This window comes from Doryrhamphus excisus, linkage group LG8, assembly GCF_037039965.1.
Source record: "Doryrhamphus excisus strain RoL-2023G ecotype Guam linkage group LG8, RoL_Dexc_Guam_v1.1, whole genome shotgun sequence".
NCBI classification, from domain to species: domain Eukaryota; kingdom Metazoa; phylum Chordata; class Actinopteri; order Syngnathiformes; family Syngnathidae; genus Doryrhamphus; species Doryrhamphus excisus.
Genome location: NC_136364.1, coordinates 20,577,269 through 20,599,006, shown reverse-complemented (window position 1 = coordinate 20,599,006; position 21,738 = coordinate 20,577,269). Strand labels below are relative to the sequence as shown.

General features: G+C 37.0%; 1 protein-coding gene across 1 annotated transcript; it reads left to right on the top strand.

The window, feature by feature from the left end:
- The first annotated feature begins 249 nt into the window (after positions 1 to 249).
- Positions 250 to 5,887, top strand: LOC131134939 (rhodopsin kinase grk7-b). The gene is made up of 4 exons (XM_058080661.2): positions 250 to 1,011; positions 2,620 to 3,057; positions 4,060 to 4,331; positions 5,339 to 5,887. Exons 1-4 carry the CDS (start codon positions 418 to 420, stop codon positions 5,658 to 5,660), a joined length of 1,626 nt encoding a protein of 541 aa, XP_057936644.2. The 5' UTR covers positions 250 to 417; the 3' UTR covers positions 5,661 to 5,887.
- The last annotated feature ends 15,851 nt before the right edge of the window (positions 5,888 to 21,738 follow it).

The following is a 21,738-nucleotide window of genomic DNA, read 5'->3' as shown; positions in this document are numbered from 1 at the left end:
TACTTTATTTGCCTTTTATTTAACCTACAAATCTACACACAGAGATGGACAGAGATGATGGAATTGAACCCTGGTCTCCTTAGCTGTGAGGTCTGCGCGCTAACCACTCGTCCACCGTACCGCCTATGTTACTATTTCCTGATTTAAAAAAATGCTAACTCGTTGAGCCCCGCCCACTTGTTGCACACGAGCACTTTGCATCTTCTAAAAATAGACACAACTAAAGCCTCTTAAGTTCAGACCTCATAAGTTGCTTTCCCTGAGAGCCAACAAATCCCCGAGCATAGTGGCACTTGCTGGGAAGCGTGGCAGCAGGTGAAGGATGCTTGGGGAAGGGGGGGTACTGTCGTGTGCCTGGAAAATGTAGACGAGTGAAGCAGCGCCCCGTGTTTTAATGGAGGCGGTGGGGCCGCCACCATGAGTGAGTCGCTGGTGGAGGAATTAGTGGCCAACACGACCTACCTCAGCGCTCGGAAGATTGACCACAATGCATTGCGAAAGGAGCGACTCTCTTTGAGCCTCCCTCAGCCGAGAAGCTGCTCGGCTCTGCGGCAGGTCGTAGGAATGCAGTACGATTCGCTTTGTGAGCAGCAGCCCATCGGCAAGAAGTTATTCCGGCAGTTTCTCACCTCCGACCCCCAGTACTCTGCTGCATTTGATTTCCTGGAAGAGCTGGGAGGATTGAGTTTTCTTGAAGACGACACAAGAGCAAAAGCCGAGCAGAACCTTCTCGCAAAGTTCCTTCAACCTGAGTCCAAGACTTTTCTCTCTTTCATCACGATCGAGGCTACAGATTCATGCAAGCTCTCACCAGCCAAGTTCTTGGACGATGCCATGGTGGGCAAGATGAGAGAAGCCCTCAGAGACTTCCTGAGAGGGAAACCTTTCTGCGAGTACCTGAGGAGCCCGTTCTTTTACAGGTTTCTGCAGTGGAAGGAGTTTGAGAGACAGAAGATTACTGACAAATACTTTTACCAGTTCCGGACTTTGGGTAAAGGAGGTTTTGGTGAGGTAGGTGTCACAAGTATCTTCATGAAGTCATTACCTAGAACAGTGATTTTCAACCACACTAGTGGACCTTGAGAAACCGTGAGGAATTATCCAATATCATTTTTTATAATTAACATTTATTAATCATCATTTGCAAATATTATGTCAATAGTATACATGGACCCAAATATTTCAATTCATTTGGTTTATTTGATCAAATAGCAGGGGCCTCAAACACGCGGCCCGCGGGCCGAATGTGGCCCGCAGGACACTAGTTTGAGGCCCCCGCCTTGATATGAAAGTTTAATGTTGATATGGATGCTGTATGGTATCATGTACCCAGAAAAAAATTATTACGTTTGATTAATGTTCATGTTAAAGGTTAAATAACTGTTAATAGTTGTCCTCCCTATCCGTGTGGAAGTGGTAAGTTTTTGGCTATTTAAGTTGAAAGGAAATAACTTGAAGGCTACCGTTTAGGTGGCTAGCTCTCTAGTTTGCGAGTTAGCATGTGTCTCGAGACCCTGCAGTTGCGCAATATGTTGTAAATAAAAAAAGTATAAATATGACTATAGTCGTGTTTTGTCATGTCTACATGGCTCTAATAATGCTTTGTTCATTTTAATCTGAAAAAAATAATTTGTCTACCCACCAACTATATGTGGTTTCTTAATTTTTAATTATTTGCCGTTTTATTATTATTATCATATTTATTTATTACGGATTGATTGACTTTCATATCAAGGCGAGGGCCTCAAACTAGTGTCCTGCGGGCCACATTTGGCCCACGGGCCACATGTTTGAGACCGATGTTCTTCGTGGTGTTTTTCTTCTTCTGTTGTTTATTGGCGGTTGGAAAGCAGCTTTCGTGTGCATTAGCGCCATCTGTGGAACAGAATCTAAACCCTTCTATACTTTATTCACAAGTGCAGTTTTATTAAAAAAGAAAATATATATCTGTATAAAACATGTCCTGAGTTTAATTATAAAATATTAGCAAGATTGAATTTGATATTTTTCTTGTTTAAATTTATCCCGGGTGCGTTCTTTCAGCGCATGCTCAGATATGACGTAACACGCAGATCCAGACGTTCTTCACTTTTAAAAATGGAGGCCAGCAATCGGCACTGGACTAAGCAAAGTTTGTTTTTGATTCAAACTAAATTTCAAGACTGGACAGACGAAAAAGTGGCAATACGGAGTTATTCCGACAAGTGAAAGAAAAACTCAGGGGGAAGCCGGTATCACGTGATGTTGATGTTTACGTTTTACTGGGCATGCCCTATTGACTATTCTGGTTTGATTTTCTTGCCGCATGTAGACAAGAGATTGGAATATTCCTTTCTATGGATACCATTGTTTCCCGAAAGGTCATTCGGAAAGAGAAAAAGTGGTCATGTAAAAACATGGCTACTGTGGAGTGTCTGTGGTGTAAAGACCGGCATAGCAATGTAATATTGGTCACCTGCCTTGTTCCTCCGATAGACTTATTGATGCACGTGTGGTGACATTTTGTAACATTTTTGGTTTTTCCAATGTAAAAAAAGTGCCGTGGCTCAAAAAAGGTTGAAAAACACTGACCTAGAAGACACCACCCTTGGTTATAAATCGGGGTCTTCCATGTTGCAGGTGTGTGCCGTGCAGGTGAAAACATCCGGACATATGTACGCCTGCAAAAAGCTGGATAAGAGATGTTTGAAGAAGAAAGGTGGCGAGAGGTTGGCCCTGCAGGAGAAGAGGATCCTGGAGAAGGTTAACAGTCTTTTCATCGTGAACCTGGCCTACGCCTATGACAACGACACCCACTTGTGCCTGGTCATGGACCTGATGAACGGAGGAGACCTCAGGTTCCACATCTACGAGCTCGGAGATCGGGGTATCCGTATTGACCGTGTGGTTTACTACGCAGCTCAGATGACCGTGGGAATCCTCCATCTACACTCTATGAGCATTGTGTATCGGGACTTGAAGCCGGAAAACGTGCTGCTCGACGGTCACGGCCAATGTCGACTCTCTGACCTCGGATTGGCGGTCGAGCTGCCAAAGGGGAAAACCATATGCCAAACGGTGAGTTTAATGACCTGGTCCTTGTTTGATTGGCGTTTCTTTTGGCTTTTCTTGGTTTTTACACCAGTTTATTCAACCCCACAGTCAGATTGACTTGAAATTTCTCACACACCTCAGTACAGTTTTGTACTCTACAAAACTTTGCAGCTTTTGGTACGGACTAATTTTTGTCAAATTTGAGCATGATTGCTTCAGAAAAAACATGGCTGCCATCAAAACATTCATTTATTCATACATTTTCTACCGCTTTATCCTCACGAGGGTTGTGGACTGGACTGGTTGCCAACCAATCACAGGGCACATATAGACAAACAACCATTCACACTCACATTCATACCTATGGACAATTCGCTAATTAACCTAGCATGTTTTTGGAATGTGGGAGGAAACCGGAGTACCCGGAGAAAACCCACGCATGCACGGGGAGAACATGCAAACTCCACACAGAGATGGCCGAGGGTGGAATCGAACCCTGGTCTCCTAGCTGTGAGGTCTGCACGCTAACCACTCGACCGCCGTGCCACCAAGAACTGATTTAATTTTTATATTATTATATTCATTCATTCATTCATTAATTTTCTACCGCTTATCCTCACGAGAGTTGCGGGGGTGCTGGAGCCTATCCCAGCTGTCTTCGGGCGAGAGGCGGGGCCAGCCAATCACAGGGCACATATAGACAAACAACCATTCACACTCACATTCATACTTATGGACAAAAAACCCACGCATGCACGGGGAGAACATGCAAACTCCACACAGAGATGGCCGAGGGTGGAATCGAACTCGGGTCTCCTCGCTGTGAAGTCTGCGCACTAACCACTCGACCGACGTGCAGCCTATAATATTATATGTACTTTTGGAAAATAAAAACATGAGTATCTTTACTTTATTTGCCTTTTATTTAACCTAAAAATGTGTCCGATGATTTTGCCTGACCCTGTCGCAAATAACTTTCATCCGAGTGAATATTCATCTTCCTGAAACTCGCATCCCTGCATTCAGGCTGGGACGACCGGCTACATGGCTCCTGAGATTCTGAGGCAGCAGTACTACAACACATCTGTGGACTGGTGGGCGCTGGGCTGCAGCATCTACGAGATGGTGGCCGCTCGCCTGCCGTTTCGAGACTTCCGCGAAAAGGTGCAGAAGAGTGAAGTGACCCGCCGGACCTTGGAAGACGAGTGCAAGTTTGATGCGAAGAAATTTGACACCCCAACGACAAACCTCATTCGTGGCTTCCTTAAGAAGAAGCTGGAACAACGTCTTGGGTGCCGGTGAGTGCTCGTTTTGCTCAATCTTCTTGCCTGGATTGTTTATAACTTGTTTGATATTCTGAGATTTTTTATTTTATTTTATTTTATAAAATTTTATTTTATTTTTATAATTTTTTTAAATAAAATTTTATTTTATTTTTATGAAATTTTATTTTATTTTTATAAAATTTTATTTTATTTTTATAAAATTTTATTTTATTTTTATAATTTTTTTTTTATATAATTTTATTTTATTTTATACAAATTTTATTTTATTTTTATAATATTTTATTTTATTTTTATAATATTTTATTTTATTTTTATAATATTTTATTTTATTTTCATGAAATTTTATTTTATTTTTATAATTGTTCTATTTTTATAAAGTTTTATTTTATTTTTATAATATTTTATTTTATTTTTATAAAAGTTTATTTTTATAATTGTTTTAATAAAATTTTATTTTATTTTAATAATGTTTTATTTTAATAATATTTTATTTTATTTTTATAATTTCTTTATTTTTATAAAATTTTATTTTATTTTTATAATATTTTATTTTATTTTTATAAAATTTTATTTTATTGTTATAATTGTTTTATTCTTATAATATTTTATTTTATTTTTATGAAATTTTATTTTATATATTTTTTAATGAAATTTTATTTTATTTTTATAATATTTTATTTTAATTTTACAACATTTTATTTTATTTTTATATTTTATTTTAGTTTTATAATATTTTATTTTTGTTTTATACAATTTTATTTTTATAAAAATAAGAACATTATAAAAATAAAATATTATAAAAATAAAATAAATAAATAAATAAATAAATTTTTTATTTCATTTTTATAATATTTTATATTATTTTTATAAAATTTTATTTTATTTTTAGAAATTTTATTTCATTTTTTGTTATTGTCCTCCTTGATGTCCAACCTTTTTCTTCATTTCTATGCACTTTGGCTCTGCATCATGTTTCATAATCGCATCGCACCTTCATAACTCTTTCCTTTCCATCCCAGAGGCGATGACCCACGAGAGCACCCGTTTTTCCATAGCATTAACTTCCAGCGTCTGGAAGCCGGTCTGCTGGAGCCCCCCTGGGTGCCAAAACACGACGTGGTCTACACCAAAGACGCCGACAACTTCAAGGACACGTCGGAAATCCTGGACATTGAATTCGATGCCAAGGATGAGAAACTGTTCAAGGAGTTCAGCACCGGCGCCGTGTCCATCACGTGGCAGAAGGAGATTATTGACAGCGGTCTATTCGATGAACTCAACAGGCCTGAGATGAAGGATCATGTGACGGGGTGGAAATCGAACATGTGTGTCGTTTTGTAAGTGTCCCCATTTTACAGTAGAAACAAAACTTGAATACTTGAACTGATTTGGCCTTAAATGTCAATAAGTGCCTCAAATGACATAAATCAATCAGTTGTTTTGATTTTATGCTGTACTCATAACTAGCATAACACGCCTTTTCCGTGCGGTGGCAAACACTATGTACTGTATCCGCTACGTCACGTAGGGTACGCTAATCGATGCCAGCGTGTTTGATCACTCCCCTATCAAACCTATCTCCGCTCGAGTAGTCTTGCGACTTTGTTTACACGCTTTGCCGAGCGGACACTGGCTGTACTTTGCATCGGCTAACTAGCTAGCTAGCTAGCTAGCTAGTGTTATCCTCTTAGTTTCTGGTTTTTCGGGATCCAAATGTGACTTTTTACCACAGTGAATTTTTATTTTTTTTTAAACAAACAAGCAAACATGTTAGTTTGGAGCTTGATTTTGTCCCACGGGGGACGTTGTACTAACTTGTACTAACTCTCTTGTTGTCGTTATTACCTCTGTTGTTTATCTGTTTGTGTTCTAAATAACTTGAAAAATTCTGAATTAATTTGGATGAAATTTTCAGGAATTGTTGGAATTTTGGTATGGTAGAACAGATCAAATTTTTGGGCGTGTTTTGGGATCACCGTCTGGATTCAGGAATTTTAAAAAGGGTTCTTTGAGAATTCGAAATCTAACCAATTGCGGAATTTGCACATGCTAATGTATAACACCACAAAAATTGGTCACACCAAATACAGAATACAAGTTTCCAACAGGTCGAGTGGTTAGCATGCAGACCTCACAGCTTGGAGACCAGGGTTCAATTCCACCCTCGGCCATCTCTGTGTGGATTTTGCATGTTCTCCCCCGTGCATGCGTGGGTTTTCTCCGGGTACTCCGGTTTCCTCCCACATTCCAAAAACATGCTAGGTTAATTATCGACTCCAAATTGTCCATAGGTATGAATGTGAGTGTGAATGGTTGTTTGACTATATGTGCCCTGTGATTGGCTGGCCACCAGTCCAGGGTGTATCCTTGCCTGAATACAGCCGGGTTAGGCTCCAGCACCCCTAGCGACCCTCATAAGGACAAGCGGTAAAAAATGAATGAATGAATCCACAATAATCAACAATATGAAAAAAAAATTGAATTTTTATCATTAATCCGTGATCGGTATCTGTATCGACCGATCTCATGAATGGATGTATTGGAATCGGCAGCAAAAAAACCCCTAATTGGAGCGTCCCTATCATAACAAAGTATGACTCTTGTTGGTTACAGCGTGAAAACCTGCTGGGAAACATGTGTTGTGTACTTTGGCCTCTTTGTGTTACACAGTCATAGTTTCCATGACGTCATTCCTCTTTATTTGGTGTTAACATATAAACAAGCTACTGCATGGCTTTTTACGGTAGTCCAATTGTGGTCATTTGAAATCATGCAATTCACTTTTCACCACTAGATGCCGCCAGACACCAAAAAAAAAAAATGCGTTTCTTTGGCGCTATACTGAAAATGATAAGCATTTCATTTTCAAGGAGACAGTTTTATGATGAAAAATCCCAAATAATTCCATATTCTTGTGTTATGCAACAATATGCCAACTAATTACAACATTCAGTGCAGTATTTATTTCTTAAGGATTTGACACAAACTCTAGTGCCACCTTGAATGCTACTTCCTGGTTCTTTATTGTCATGATTGACTTGCCTGTACTGTATGTCTATAACTGTTTATGTAATATTTCAATGTCATTCTGATCTATGAAAAACTAGATCATATATTTGCAGAGTTTAATTTTGTCTTGTTGTAGACAAAAGCATTCTGAAAGTTTAGTGAGTTAAGGAGCAGTTCAAATACAAATCACTATGCTTGTATAGTAATAATATTCAATATATATTTGTAGGTATTACACACTGATACTGTAGTTTAGTGCTATATTGTTTTTTAAATCTAATAAAATAAAATAAAATAAAATAAAATAAAATAAAATAAAATAAAATCTAGTCTAGTCTAGTCTAGTCTAGTCTAGTCTAGTCTAGTCTAGTCTAGTCTAGTCTAGTCTAGTCTAATCTAATCTAATTTAATCTAATCTAATGTAATGTAATGTAATAAAATAAAATAAAATAAAATAAAATAAAATAAAATAAAATAAAATAAAATAAAATAAAATAAAATAAAATAAAATAAAATAAAATAAAATAAAATCTAGTCTAATCTAATCAAAATAAAATAAAATAAAATAAAATAAAATAAAATAAAATAAAATAAAATAAAATAAAATAAAATAAAATAAAATAAAATAAAATAAAATAAAATTAAATTAAATTAAATTAAATTAAATTAAATTAAATTAAATTAAATTAAATTAAATTAAATAGTCTAATCTAATCTAATCTAATCTAATCTAATCTAATAAAATAAAATAAAATAAAATAAAATAAAATAAAATAAAATAAAATAAAATAAAATAAAATAAAATAAAATAAAATAAAAAGAGATTTAATATAATGAAAGTATAATAAAATAAAATATTTACAAATAAAATATAATATAATATATATATTTTATATTTTAAGTACTTCAATAACTACTTTTTATGATCTTAAAGATGTAGATATGTTATATACAGTCTTCACTCTTGGCTTCATTCTATATTTTCAAAAATTTGTTTTGCAGTTCTTCTTCTTCTTCTTCTTCTTCCTGAATACGGCCTATTATTAGTCAACAATATGTATATTGAAGCAAACTGTAAGTATTGTTTTGCCTAAATTAAGCATTGTTAAACATTAAATGAACTAAAATACAAATATAAGGCATTCAGAAGACATGCGCAAAGCCGCTGGGATGACATGTAGTCTTCTACATTGGTCACTAGGGGTTGTAATGTTGGGTGAGACACACACACACACACACACACACACACACACACACACACACACAAATCAGATTTGGTCGCCACCTCCCAACAGTAATCCCTAACGTGAGCTGCTGTTACCCACACCAAGCTAAAACTCTCAATCCTCGACGTCACTTTCTCTTCCTGCCGGCGGAACATATTTAAAGCAACAAGCATGAATACCAGTCTTATTTATGTCTTAGATAGCTTATCTACTCTTATTATGTCGTACTATTTTGGATAACACAAGTGTAAAGGTGACTATAGGGATGTTATTTAATGTCTAGAGGGCACTAATCATTTGAAAAGCTATGTTTAGCAGGTCTTAAACAGGTTTAAAGTGGAGAGCAGCGAGTCAAATGCAAATGCAGAAGATGCTCACCAGAAGATGATCACTTTTATTTTACAACAAAGTATCTGAGCTTCTACTATATGTAAATCATATAGAAATAAATGGTAACTAAAGACTACAATAATTAAAACAAAATAATAACAATAAAAAGCAACTTGTATTCATGTATCTGTCCGTAGTGTCAAACCCAGTGAGGTAACCGAGGCCACATAAACACACGTTGCGTTAAACCCAGTGAGAAGGTGACCTTACAGGCTTGAGGAGCGGTTGCTGTGGTGCTCAACTGTCATGAGCTTAGTGCATGCATCACATGGAAATCCAAGAAGCAACTTGATCAACGTCGGCTGGAACGGCGCTGCGGGGATCAGACGCTGGGCAATGTGATGATGAGACCAGCTCAGCAGAAGTTGTCCGGGAACATGGTTTAGGGTTGTAGCGCTGACCTCCAACATACAAGCATTAGGCAGACTTACATAATCTAATAACAACTAGTATAAAGCACGCTTTTAATTGTCAAACATGTTTGAATCCATTATTGATTTTAATAATTATAATTAATAATTATAATTTATTCTTATTTTGTGGCTATAATTTGTCATTTTATGTTTGGATTGAGGCCGTTTGTTTGCGACATAATAGATTCTTCAAACATTTTTGAATCGATTATTAATTATAATAATTATAATAATTATAATTATTAATTATTATTAAGTATTATAAGTATTAAGTATTATAACATTAATTATAATACAATAATAATTTTAATAATTACCAATAAAAATATTAATAATAATAATAAACAATGGTAATTATATCGATTAATAATTATAATACTTAATAATAATTAATAATTATATTATTAAAATTATTATTATGTTTGAAGAATCTATTATGTCGCAAACAAGCCTCAATCCAAACATAAAATGACAAATTCTAGCCACAAAATTTTTTAAACATATTTTTATATATATTAATATTTATATATATATATATTATAATATTTATAATTATAATAATTAATCATTATTGAAAATTATTTCAAAATTAATTAATAATTAATTTGATTATTGCAGTTGCAAATTTTACTTTATTCATTCATTCATTTTCTACCGCTTTTCCTCACAAGGGTCGCAGGGGGTGCTGGAGCCTATCCCAGCTGTCTTCGGGCGACAGGCAGGATACACCCTGGACTGGTGGCCAGCCAATCCCAGGGCACATATAGACAAACAACCATTCACACTCACATTCATACCTATGGACAATTTGGAGTCGTCAATTAACCTAGCCGAGGATGGAATGCAGCCCTCCAAATAACATGAAGAAAACAATTTACTTTTTTAACACTTTTTAACCCAACAGCCCTTTGTATTGAGTTGTGTACTCCTATAGAGCAGCTACACACAATAACCAGCACAGAAAGCTTTCGAGTTCTACCAGGACCTGCACCTATTCAGCTGTATTTCTTTGGATTCTGTGCATCCTGCAAAAACGGCGACTTCAAGATGTCTCTTAACGGTAAGTAGCTTTAGCATTTTAGCATTTTAGCATTTTAGCATTTTAGCATTTTAGCATTTTAGCATTTTAGCATTTTAGCATTTTAGCATTTTAGCATTTTAACATTTTAGCATTTTAGCGTTTTAGCATTTTAGCATTTTAGCATCTAGCGGTTTTCTACGTCTAATGTGTTTCGCCGGTCTACCAGTGTTTAAAAAACTGTAGAACGGTAGAGCCACTAATTGTGGCGCGAAAAAACTATTAGCAACCCCACTCCCTTTATGCACACTCTATAATGCTACACAGACAAGCGCTTTTCCTTTGCACAGTCAGGACAATGATAAACTGTTACTTACTGCTCAGTGGGAGGGAACCATGGTGCATTTCAAAGCGTTTCATTGCATTGACGGCCATGTATTAATCACCATATGACAATATTTCATATTACATCATCCCATGTGTTACATTGTAGCGTCCATGTTTACACAGAAACTGTTCTATAAAAGCGTAGGAGGTGAGGAAAACATCTCGAGGTTGGAACAGAGAGGTCATTGAGGTCATTCAGGTGGGACATACGGTTGGGTACATGATGCCATGTATTTAAACAAGCAGGGAGGGGGGTCAAGGTTCACCGACAAGAACGAAGAGTCAAATGAAGACTTGGAAGCAAGTCATATGACCGTTGTTGTGCTAGTGGGCTCACTCCCACCTTCACTCAGGAAGTCTTTATTTTTTGGTTAACGTTCAATTTGTTGTGCCTCATTGCTGGAATTCCTCACGTTTCCATAAATAAGTGAATTCCTGTTGGCCAATCCAAGTAAAACAGCGTGTGTGTGCGTGTGATTCTTTCCATGGTGGCCTCAGACCCCCAGACACCCTCCACTGCTTGTGGGTGAACGTCACACACGGTGCTTTTTCTCTCTCTCACACACACACACACACACACACACACACACACACACACTTTGGGGATATTACACAGACTAGCAGTAATTTCCGGAGGACTTATCGTAACACTTACTCAGGAAAAACATCAGCTTTTGGCCAAACGGGGACACGATTTGTAAACAGTCCAGTACTCGTAGCTCATCTCTCCACCAAGTGTGATCGCTTTACGCCAAAAATCGAGGTGGTGTAAAATAATCCCTCTCGCTACTCGTAAAGTCTGTTTAGCAAGTATGCACTTGGAGAGGCCGGAACGTGCAGTTTCTTTTCACAGAATTCCTAAAAATGAACTAATTTGGAATGTGGTTACCGTAAATAGGATCATATTTGTAACAAACACCGTTTTTATCACCCTGGCCCTTCAGTGGGGACTTAAGTGACGTAATCCGCATCTTAGTACCACCAATGTCAGGTCACAACAGTGGTTCTCAAGTATTTTATGTCATGCCCCCCCCCCCCCGGGATAGAAACAAAATCAAGAGCATACTAGCATATTCAAGAGTCAAACTGCATGTTGACTACTATACATTTGTACAAGAAAGCAGGAAGTGAACAAATGTAAAATGTTAAATAAAAAAATAAAAAAATAAAAAAATTAAAACATTAAAACATTAAAAAAATTAAACAATTAAAAATTTAAAAATTTAAAAATTTAAAAATTTAAAAATTTAAAAATTTAAAAATTTAAAAAAACGGCGGTCAAGTGGTTAGCACGGAGACCTCGCAGCTAGGAGACCAAGGTTCAATTCCACCCTCGGCCATCTCTGTGTGGAGTTTGCATGTTTTCCCTGTGGTTGGTTTCACATTCCAAAAACATGCTAGGTTAATTAGCGACTCCAAATTGTCCATAGGTATGAATGTGAGTGTGAATGGTTGTTTGTCTATATGTGCCCTGTGATTGGCTGGCCACCAGTCCAGGGTGTACCCCGCCTCTCGCCCGAAGACAGCTGGGATAGACTCCAGCACCCCCGCAACCCTCGTGAGGAAAAAGCGGTAAAAAATTAATGAATGAATGGTGGAAATAAATAATCTAATTGAATTTGTGTAGGCACGGCGGTCGAGTGGTTAGCACGCAGACCTTACAGCGAGGAGACCAGTGTTCAATTCCATCCTCGGCCATCTCTGTGTGGAGTTTGCATGTTCTCCCCGTGCATCCGGGTACTCCGGTTTCCTCCCACATTCCAAAAACATGCTAGGTTAATTAGCCACTCCAAATTGTCCATAGGTATGAATGTGAGTGTGAATGGTTGTTTGTCTATATATGCGCAAACCTCACAGCTAGGAGACCAGGGTTCAATTCCACCCTCGGCCATGCGTGGATTTTCTCCGGTTACTCCGGTTTCCTCCCACATTCCAAAAAAATGCTAGGTTAATTAGCCACTCCAAATTGTCCATAGGTATGAATGTGAGTGTGAATGGTTGTTTGTCTATATGTGCCCTGGGATAGGCTCCAGCATCTTCGCGACCCTCATGTGGAAAAGCGGTAGAAAATGAATGAATGAATTTGTGTAGTTGACCATCTTCACCACAGCCCAAGACAACTATAACTATACTTAAGTGTCGCTCCCCCCCCCCCATCCACTCCCTGCTGTCACCTGAAATAAAATCCACCCACCCGTAGAAAAAAAAAAAAACCAAGAAAACCGCATTAAGTTGAAAAAGTCACAGTATCCTGAAACCTGAGTCAGCTCGAGTAGTTTAAAGATTTCTGGTGTTCCTCTCCCGCTCTGCTTGCGGCTGATTGGAGATCAGCACTTCAAACGCAGGGAGAGGGTATAAGGATGCCAGTCTAATGCGGCAGGGAAGCACTTTACCAGCCTTCTTCGGCGCATGTGTTAATGCGCCGTGATTTACAGTACTGCGGCATGTGTGCCGATTCCCCTAGATGAAGTAAGTAACACAAAAACAGAAATCTAATCTGAAGCGCGGTATTGATTTCTTAGATTACACCGGCTTTCATTGAATTAGCTGCTACTTAATGCATTCTTTGCTAGCGGTGTAAAATGACTGACGGGTGGGGCGCTAGGCAGTTTGGGCCCACTCCAAGTTCTCCAGGCCGTCTTTGCGTCTGTCAGTATCACTGTAAGTGTGTGAATCCATTCCGTCATGCCTGGTGTGTTGATGTACAGCAGGGGTCTCAAACACGCGGCCCGCGGGCCAAATGTGGTCCGCAGGACACTAGTTTGAGGCCCCCGCCTTGATATGAAAGTTTAATGTTAATGCGGCCCGCGCAAGTTTGATATGGATGCTGGTTAAATAAGGTTAAATAACTGTTAATAGTTATCCTCCCTATCTGTGTGGAAGTGGTAAGTTTTTGGCTATTTAAGTTGAAAGCATATAACTTGAAGGCTACCGTTTAGGTCGCTAGCTCTCTAGTTTGCTTGTTAGCATGTGTCTCAAGACCCTGCAGTTGCGCAATATGTTGTAAATAAAAAGAGTATAAATGTGACTATAGTCGTGTTTTGTCATGTCTACAGGGCTCTAATAATGCTTTGTTCATTTTAATCTGAAAAAAATAATTTGTCTACCCACCAACTATATGTGGTTTCTTAAGTTTTTATTATTTGCCCTTTTATTATCATTATTCTTCTTATTCTTCTTATTCTTCTCATTCTTCTTATTCTTCTTATTCTTCTTATTCTTCTTATTCTTCTTATTCTTCTTATTCTTCTTATTCTTCTTATTCTTCTTATTCTTCTTATTCTTCTTATTCTTCTTATTCTTCTTATTCTAATTATTCTTATTATTATTCTTCTTCTTATTATTATTATTATTATATTTATTATTATTATTGTTGTTGTTATTATTATTATATTTATTATTATTATTATATTTATTTATTTATTACTGATTGATTGATTTTCTTTATTCTTGATTTGTTTATTTATTTTTCATCTTATTTTGTGTAGAAAAATAAAAATTAAGATATTTGAGAACAGTGGAATGTTTCATCTGTTTTTAATAAATGCGTTTTTTTTCGTTTTTTTTTTGAAAACCTGATGCGGCCCAGTCTCACCCAGACCCTAGCTCCAGTGGCCCCCAAGTAAATTGAGTTTGAGACCCCTGATATACAGCAAGCGGACTGAACTGTACGGGTAAGTCAGTGTGTGTACTGACAGGACCGTTCAGCACCAAACAAAAACACACAAGTGGGCTTCCACTCTCACCCCGTGACCTCATGATGTGGAATTTGCTCACACATGCTCCTCATACCATCCTTGATCATCCCTCCTGGTTCGCTATGGAGACGGGTGATGTCATACAAAGCAACCGTGGGAGTTCAGGCTCAGCATCCTGTAGGGAGGAGAAGTTTGAGTCATCATTTTAACATGAGTCAAGTTTAGGAGGCAATGATGGTTTTGAACTGGGGAATGATTTGCTGCTGGTGACAACAGATACCGTACAAATCCAGGAGTACTGATAGCACTGTGCTCTGCAAGAGGCACATGTGGAAAATATTAAAGAAGTGTAGGCGATAGAAAATGAACAAATCCATGATAATATGGTAATGGTAATGGTTTTATTTCATTTGAACATGCATCAGATTACAATTGAATGCATCCCATAATCAGTTCACAGTTCCACATGTCCAAAAGGAGTAGACAGAAGCAAAGCTTATTAAATCCTACCCCTCCATCTGGCACTTTTACAATCAGTAACTGTTACATTTGTTCACTTCCTGCTTTCCATAATACAGTTTAAGGTTTTTTTGTTTTTTTTTTAAAGGAAACAACTTAAAGGGAACCTATCATGTTTTTTTTTTACTTTACTGACCTATAAATGTAGTTAGAATGTTGTATTCTCATGTTAAACCATACCAAGATTTCAGAGCTGGAAACCTCATATTACAAATATACAACATAAGGTGGCCAGAAATATTTCAATATTAATCACTTCACACTCTTTATTGCTCTCTGGTTCTACCATATCTTACTTATTGTGTGGAAATATGGGCTAATAACTATAAAAGCAATCTTCACTCGCTAAATGTACTGCAAAAAAAGGTCAGTAAGGATAATTCATAATGCCGCCGACAGAGAACATACTAACTCCTTATTTCTAAAATCACAAATACTTCAACTTGCTGATATAGTTCATCTTCAAACAGCTAAAATAATGCATAAGGCTAAAAATAACCAATTAGCTAAAAATGTCAGCCAATACAAAATTAAAATTAAAATTAAAATTAAAATTAAAATTAAAATTAAAATTAAAATTAAAATTAAAATTAAAATTAAAATTAAAATTAAAATTAAAATTAAAATTAAAATTAAAATTAAAATTAAATAATTATTAATAATTATTAATTATCAATATTATTAATTTAATTAAAATTTAAAAATAATAACAAAATAAACAAATAACTTTAATTATATTAGGAAAGCAGGAAGTGAACAAATGTAACAGTTACTGATTGTAAAAGTACCAGATGGAGGGGTAGGATTTAATAAGCTTTGCTTCTTCCTACTCCTTTTGGACATGTGGAACTGGGAACTGATTATGGGATGCACTCAATTGTAATCTGATGCATGTTCAAATGAAATAAAACCATTACCATTACCATTACCATTACCATAGTTCTGACATAGTTCTACCAACAGATGATCATAGTAGTAAACTATGTCGCATAATAAAGTACCATTTTGTGTGCCAACTCCCACTGCTGCCCTAAATAACCTCTGGATCAAATGTGTACATGTACAGTTGATGCACAAATAAGATGTTTTAATGCATCATGAATTCAGCTGTTGTGCTTCTAAGAAGAAAACCGATCCAAAATGTGATGTTTTGGAAGGGCAAAGCAGGTCAACAACGCTGGTGTTGAACAAATGGTGCCAGAGGCACACCAGACCATGCTGAGAAACATCTGGGACTGTGCGTGTGTGTGTGTGTGTGTGTGTGTGTGTGTGTTTGTCCTGGCATCCCAGCATGCGGGAACCCATACGCCTCATCCTCATGATGGTCACAAGATAGAACTGGGCTCTTTCGTCCTCCATATTTATATTTAGTTATTCTATTTATTTAGTCCCGCAGGATAAAAATAAAGCCTGAAAAGTTTTTACACTAAGGTATCCCCCCCCCCCCACCCCGAACACATTCTCTGTGTTATGACCTGGACTACTGAACCAGCAACTTGAGCCGGGCTGGATTTGAAATGCTGAGAGCTATGAGCCTGAATTAGGACTACCTAAATTAGCTGGTTTGTCAAAACAAGATGAAGTACCTCTGAGGAAACGGCATCAAACAGTTACTCTGGTGTGCCAACATCAGCACTTTTTTTTTTTTGCCTCTGCCATAAAATATAAAATGTCTATGACGATAAAAGTTGTCGGGTATGGCCTGTTTTTTTTTGTTAGTGTTTTATGATGAAGCTGCAGAACACAACTATATATAGTAATTTCGTCGATGATGCTCACGGGGGTTGGATGAGCAAGGGGGTTCATTACTGGGATGTGGGAGGAGGACAGAAGGGTAACAGAAGGTCTAACCCCAGCTCAGGTTCCCTATTCGTGGGTGAACAAACCAACCTTTGGAGAATTCTGCTCCACAAAGATAGGAAAGATCAAAAAGCCACGTTGCTACGAAACCTTGACCTCCACAAGCCAGTTAACCCATCTGACACCTCCTGTTTGAAACCCAAAAAGTCAGAAGTATCCCACTTCCATGGTCTGTACTCATACTAAAAATCAAGTCCAAGCATGCTTTTGCCGTGTAGATATTTCAGGTATCATCTTATTTCCACCCCTATCTGAGTAGGGGTCTCAGGTTGGCCACCCCCAATGAAAAATATCTGGCTTTTTTTTTTCTATACTATTCATACTTAAAGTGGACCTATTATGCTCATTTTCGACCCTTTGTATTGAGTTGTGCTCCCCTATAGAGCAGCTACACGCAATAACCCGCACAGAATTAATTTATTCCACCCATTAATTTATATTTATAATTTATCCCACCCACGACCCGCCACCGGGCATGATGACACACTCAAAGTGCTTCTTAACTATGAACCATATAAGGAACTTTGCCCCTCTGTGACATCACAAAAGATCGGTTTTACCACGCCTTTTCAAACCGAGCGTTTTGAGCCATCCCAAACTTCTTTTAGGGCTGACTTCTAAATACGTAAACCTCATTATCTGGTAATGGTAATGGTAATGGTAATGGTAATGGTAATGGTAATGGTAATGGTAATGGTAATGATTTTATTTCATTTGAACATGCATCAGATTACAATTGAGTGCATCCCATAATCAGTTCACAGTTCCACATGTCCAAAAGGAGTAGGAAGAAGCAAAGCTTATTAAATCCTACCCCTCCATCTGGTACTTTTACAATCAGTAACTGTTACATTTGTTCACTTCCTGCTTTCCTAATATAATTTAAGTTAGTTTTTTTCAATTTAAATTTTCATCCTAACATAATTTTAATTTTAATTTTAATTTTAATTTTAATTTTAATTTTAATTTTAATTTTAATTTTAATTTTAATTTTAATTTTAATTTTAATTTTAATTTTAATTTTAATTTTAATTTTAATTTTAATTTTAATTTTAATTTTAATTTTAATTTTAATTTTAATTTTAATTTTAATTTTAATTTTAATGTAAAATTGTATTTAGCAAACATCAACTGCTTGTATTGTTTCTTGAATTGGCTCATCGTTGTGCATTGTTTGATTTCCTTACTCAATCCATTCCATAGTTTGATTCCACATACTGAAATGCTATGGCTTTTTAACGTAGTCTTCCCTGAGATCATATTTCTCCTCTCTTGTAGAGAAGTATTCGATGACATTTTTAGGTATTTTTTTTAGCCTTATGCATTATGATTTTAGAAATGTTACTATTAGAAACTCATTATTGTCATTATTCATTAAACTTCATTCAGGTTTTAGCTTGTTAGCTTGTTAAACTGAGTGCATTTGATTTATTATTGAAAACAAATTCATAAGATTTGTGCAGGGATCCAATGTACTGTATTTCTTCTTATTCTTACTTGTACTGTATAATGTCTTTTTGTGTCAATATGTTTTTTCATTTTTGCTGTGATGTTTTAATTTTTAAAAAATATTTCTTCCAAAATAAATTGTATTATTATGAATTAATTCCCATAATATTTCAACATTATTTCCATTTTTTCCCACTTTTTTGCCAATTTATTTATTTTTCTTTTTTCTCTGAATATTATGACCATATTCTTATGAAATTGCAGCTGTTTTTCCCATCGCTGCTGTTGTTGTTTCTTTTAAATGTATTTATTAATGTATTAATGTATTTTTGTATATATTTATTTGTTTTTTTCCCACTTTTTTAATCACTTTAGTGTTGTCATCCCCCCCCCCCCAGGATTCTGACTTTATTCCTGTAATATTTAAAGCTTATTCTCAGATGACCACATGTCAGTCATGAAGTAATTTTACAAGACATTATGATGTTGCATGTGAATTCCTTTGCAAAATATGTTTTTTTGAAGAAAAAAAACTTGACTTGAGTTTCCTGCTGGTCTGTTGTGTGCACGAGTCCACCTTCATTTGGTTCCTGCTGGAACTCTTACAACCCTCCCCCCCCAATAGGTGAGAGTTCTGTGCACAGCTGTTGCGGGTCACATGCTTTATCAGATTGTTAACACATAATAAGCACACACACTCTAGTTAACATCAAAGTGTGTCTTTTTTTTCCCATTCAGGGCAGTGACCCCCCCTCTGTTGTTGCTTTGAACCCACTCATCGTTGCACCGGTGCTGAAACTTGGTGTGAGGAGATGGAACATTCTCTGTAGATATTATCTCCTGCAATGAACACGTGTAAACACACCTACAGTATGCCTACACACACACACACACACACACACACACACACACATGGAACAGGATTCTGGCATCTTAGAAAAGAACCCTTTGATGGAGCGGCCCTTCCTCCTCATTTGTGGTGTGAGTTGGCATGAGCTTCTCCAAAGGTCTTCTGGCCTCTGCACACACACACACACACACAGACACACACACACACACACACACAGTACGAGAAGCTTGGCATGAAGGCTGCAGGAGTCCAACTTCTCTCACCTGTTGTCTCTGGCAGCCTAAGAGAAGACGATTAGCGGCCAGTCAGCACTGACAATAAGTTCTTTGTTTCCCATCTTTCCTCACCCCCCAACGCTCACTACTTTACGTATTTTATCATTATTTGTGTCCATTTGGCTTCCTAACTTTGTCCGCTTCCCTCCTTCGCTTGCGCCCTCTGGTGACCTTGTAGTCATGGAAGCAGCGTGTGGAAAACATTATCAGAGATCATCCAGATAATCCCTTGTAAATATGTTATGTGATGGCACTGGGCACGTGTTCTACAGGGGGGGTGGGGGGGGGGGGGGGGGGTGGGGGGGCTCAACAGTGCAGGCTTATCTCCTTAAGTTGTGTTTGCCATGATGAATTGGAGGTCATGTTGTCTTCATATGGAACACAGTGCAGAGGGCAAGTCTTGGAGATGCTTTCAGAAGATCAAATCAGGAATAATGAAAAGCAGTTTAGCAGCATTCATTCATTCATTTTCTACCGCTTTTTCCTCACGAGGGTCGCGGGGGGTGCTGGAGCCTATCCCAGCTGTCTTTGGGGCGAGAGGTGGGGTACACCCTCGACTGGTCGCCAGCCAATCACAGGGCACATATAGACAAACAACCATTCACACTCACATTCACATTCACACCTATGGACAATTTGGAGTCACCAATTAACCTAGCATGTTTTTGGAATGTGGGAGGAAACCGGAGTACCCGGAGAAAACCCACGCATGCACGGGGAGAACATGCAAACTCCACACAGAGATGGCCGAGGGTGGGAATTGAACCCTGGTCTCCTAGCTGTGAGGTCTGCGCGCTAACCACTAACCGCCGTGCCGCCCATTTTATTCAAAATAAAGTACAACACAACTGCAGTAGGCTTCAAACAGGATATTGTCAGAAGGAAGTGGCCACTGAACTGACAATAAAGGTGGGCAAGTCAGCCAAACATCTTAACCCCGCCCACTGGGGGCCTTTCCAAACATTAAAACTACTATTTTGGTACGCTAATAGTCGGATTCAATCATCTGTCGCCATGTTCTTTTTGCTTACTTGCAAAATATTTTGAGAAGGTTGTCAGGAAAAGTTAACATACTCTTGATATCCAATGTTTTATATTTCATTGTTAATAATGTTGCAGCCGGACTACCTAGCATGCCTTGCGGGCATTTGGAAATAACAGTTTTAAGTTACATGTTGCGTTTCACACTTTGTTGTTGTTTATCACCCACATAGTAGCAGTAGTTGATGTTTATGTAACCCGCTGTGGAGGTGTTTTATTTTCGTTTTGTCGTGGTAATGGTGATGGTAATGGTAATGGTAATGGTAATGGTAATGCTAATGGTAATGCTAATGGTAATGCTAATGGTAATGCTAATGCTAATGCTAATGCTAATGCTAATGCTAATGCTAATGCTAATGCTAATGCTAATGGTTTTATTTCATTTGAACATGCATCAGATTACAATTGAGTGCATCCCATAATCAGTTCACAGTTCCACATGTCCAATAGGAGTAGGAAGAAGCAAAGCTTATTAAATCCTACCCCTCCATCTGGTACTTTTACAATCAGTAACTGTTACATTTGTTCACTTCCTGCTTTCCTAATATAGTTTAAGTTTTTTGTTTTTTTTTTTATTTTTTTTTGTCACGTACCGAAGTACGAGTGTCATTATCAATTATCCTAACTACCCTTTGTTGCAGTACCTTTAGCGAGTGAAGATTGCTTTAGTGAGTGAATGTCCTTTTACAATCAGTAACTGTTACATTTGTTCACTTCCTGCTTTCCGAATATAGTTTTTATTTTTATTTTTATTTTTATTTTTATTTTTATTTTTATTTTTATTTTTATTTTTATTTTTATTTTTATTTTTATTTTTATTTTTATTTTTATTTTTATTTTTATTTTTATTTTTATTTTTATTTTTATTTTTATTTTTATTTTTATTTTTATTTTTATTTTTACCAAACTTGCTGACGGCAAGCAACATGGGCCAAGAGGAAACCTATTCAATGTTGGGATGGATCCATATAAAACTACCAAAGATTGTACTCCGTTGTACTCCGTATTTGGGCGGGCGTGTACATTGGATTTAATGGTCTGTCAGCATGATTACACAATGGCTACTAAGCCGATTTTTGGGAGTGCAAGAGCTTGTGGTTGTGGACCTCATTTGTCAACAGTGTCAGCAGCATGAGTGAAAAGTAAGCATCATTACACATGTACAGAGAAGTATTTTCGTTTTTTTGTACTTGTACTTGTACTTGTGTGTACATAATAATGTTTTGCCATATGTGAATTATTTGCGTAATTTATTGTCCACCAGCCCGGATTTTGTCGGTCAAG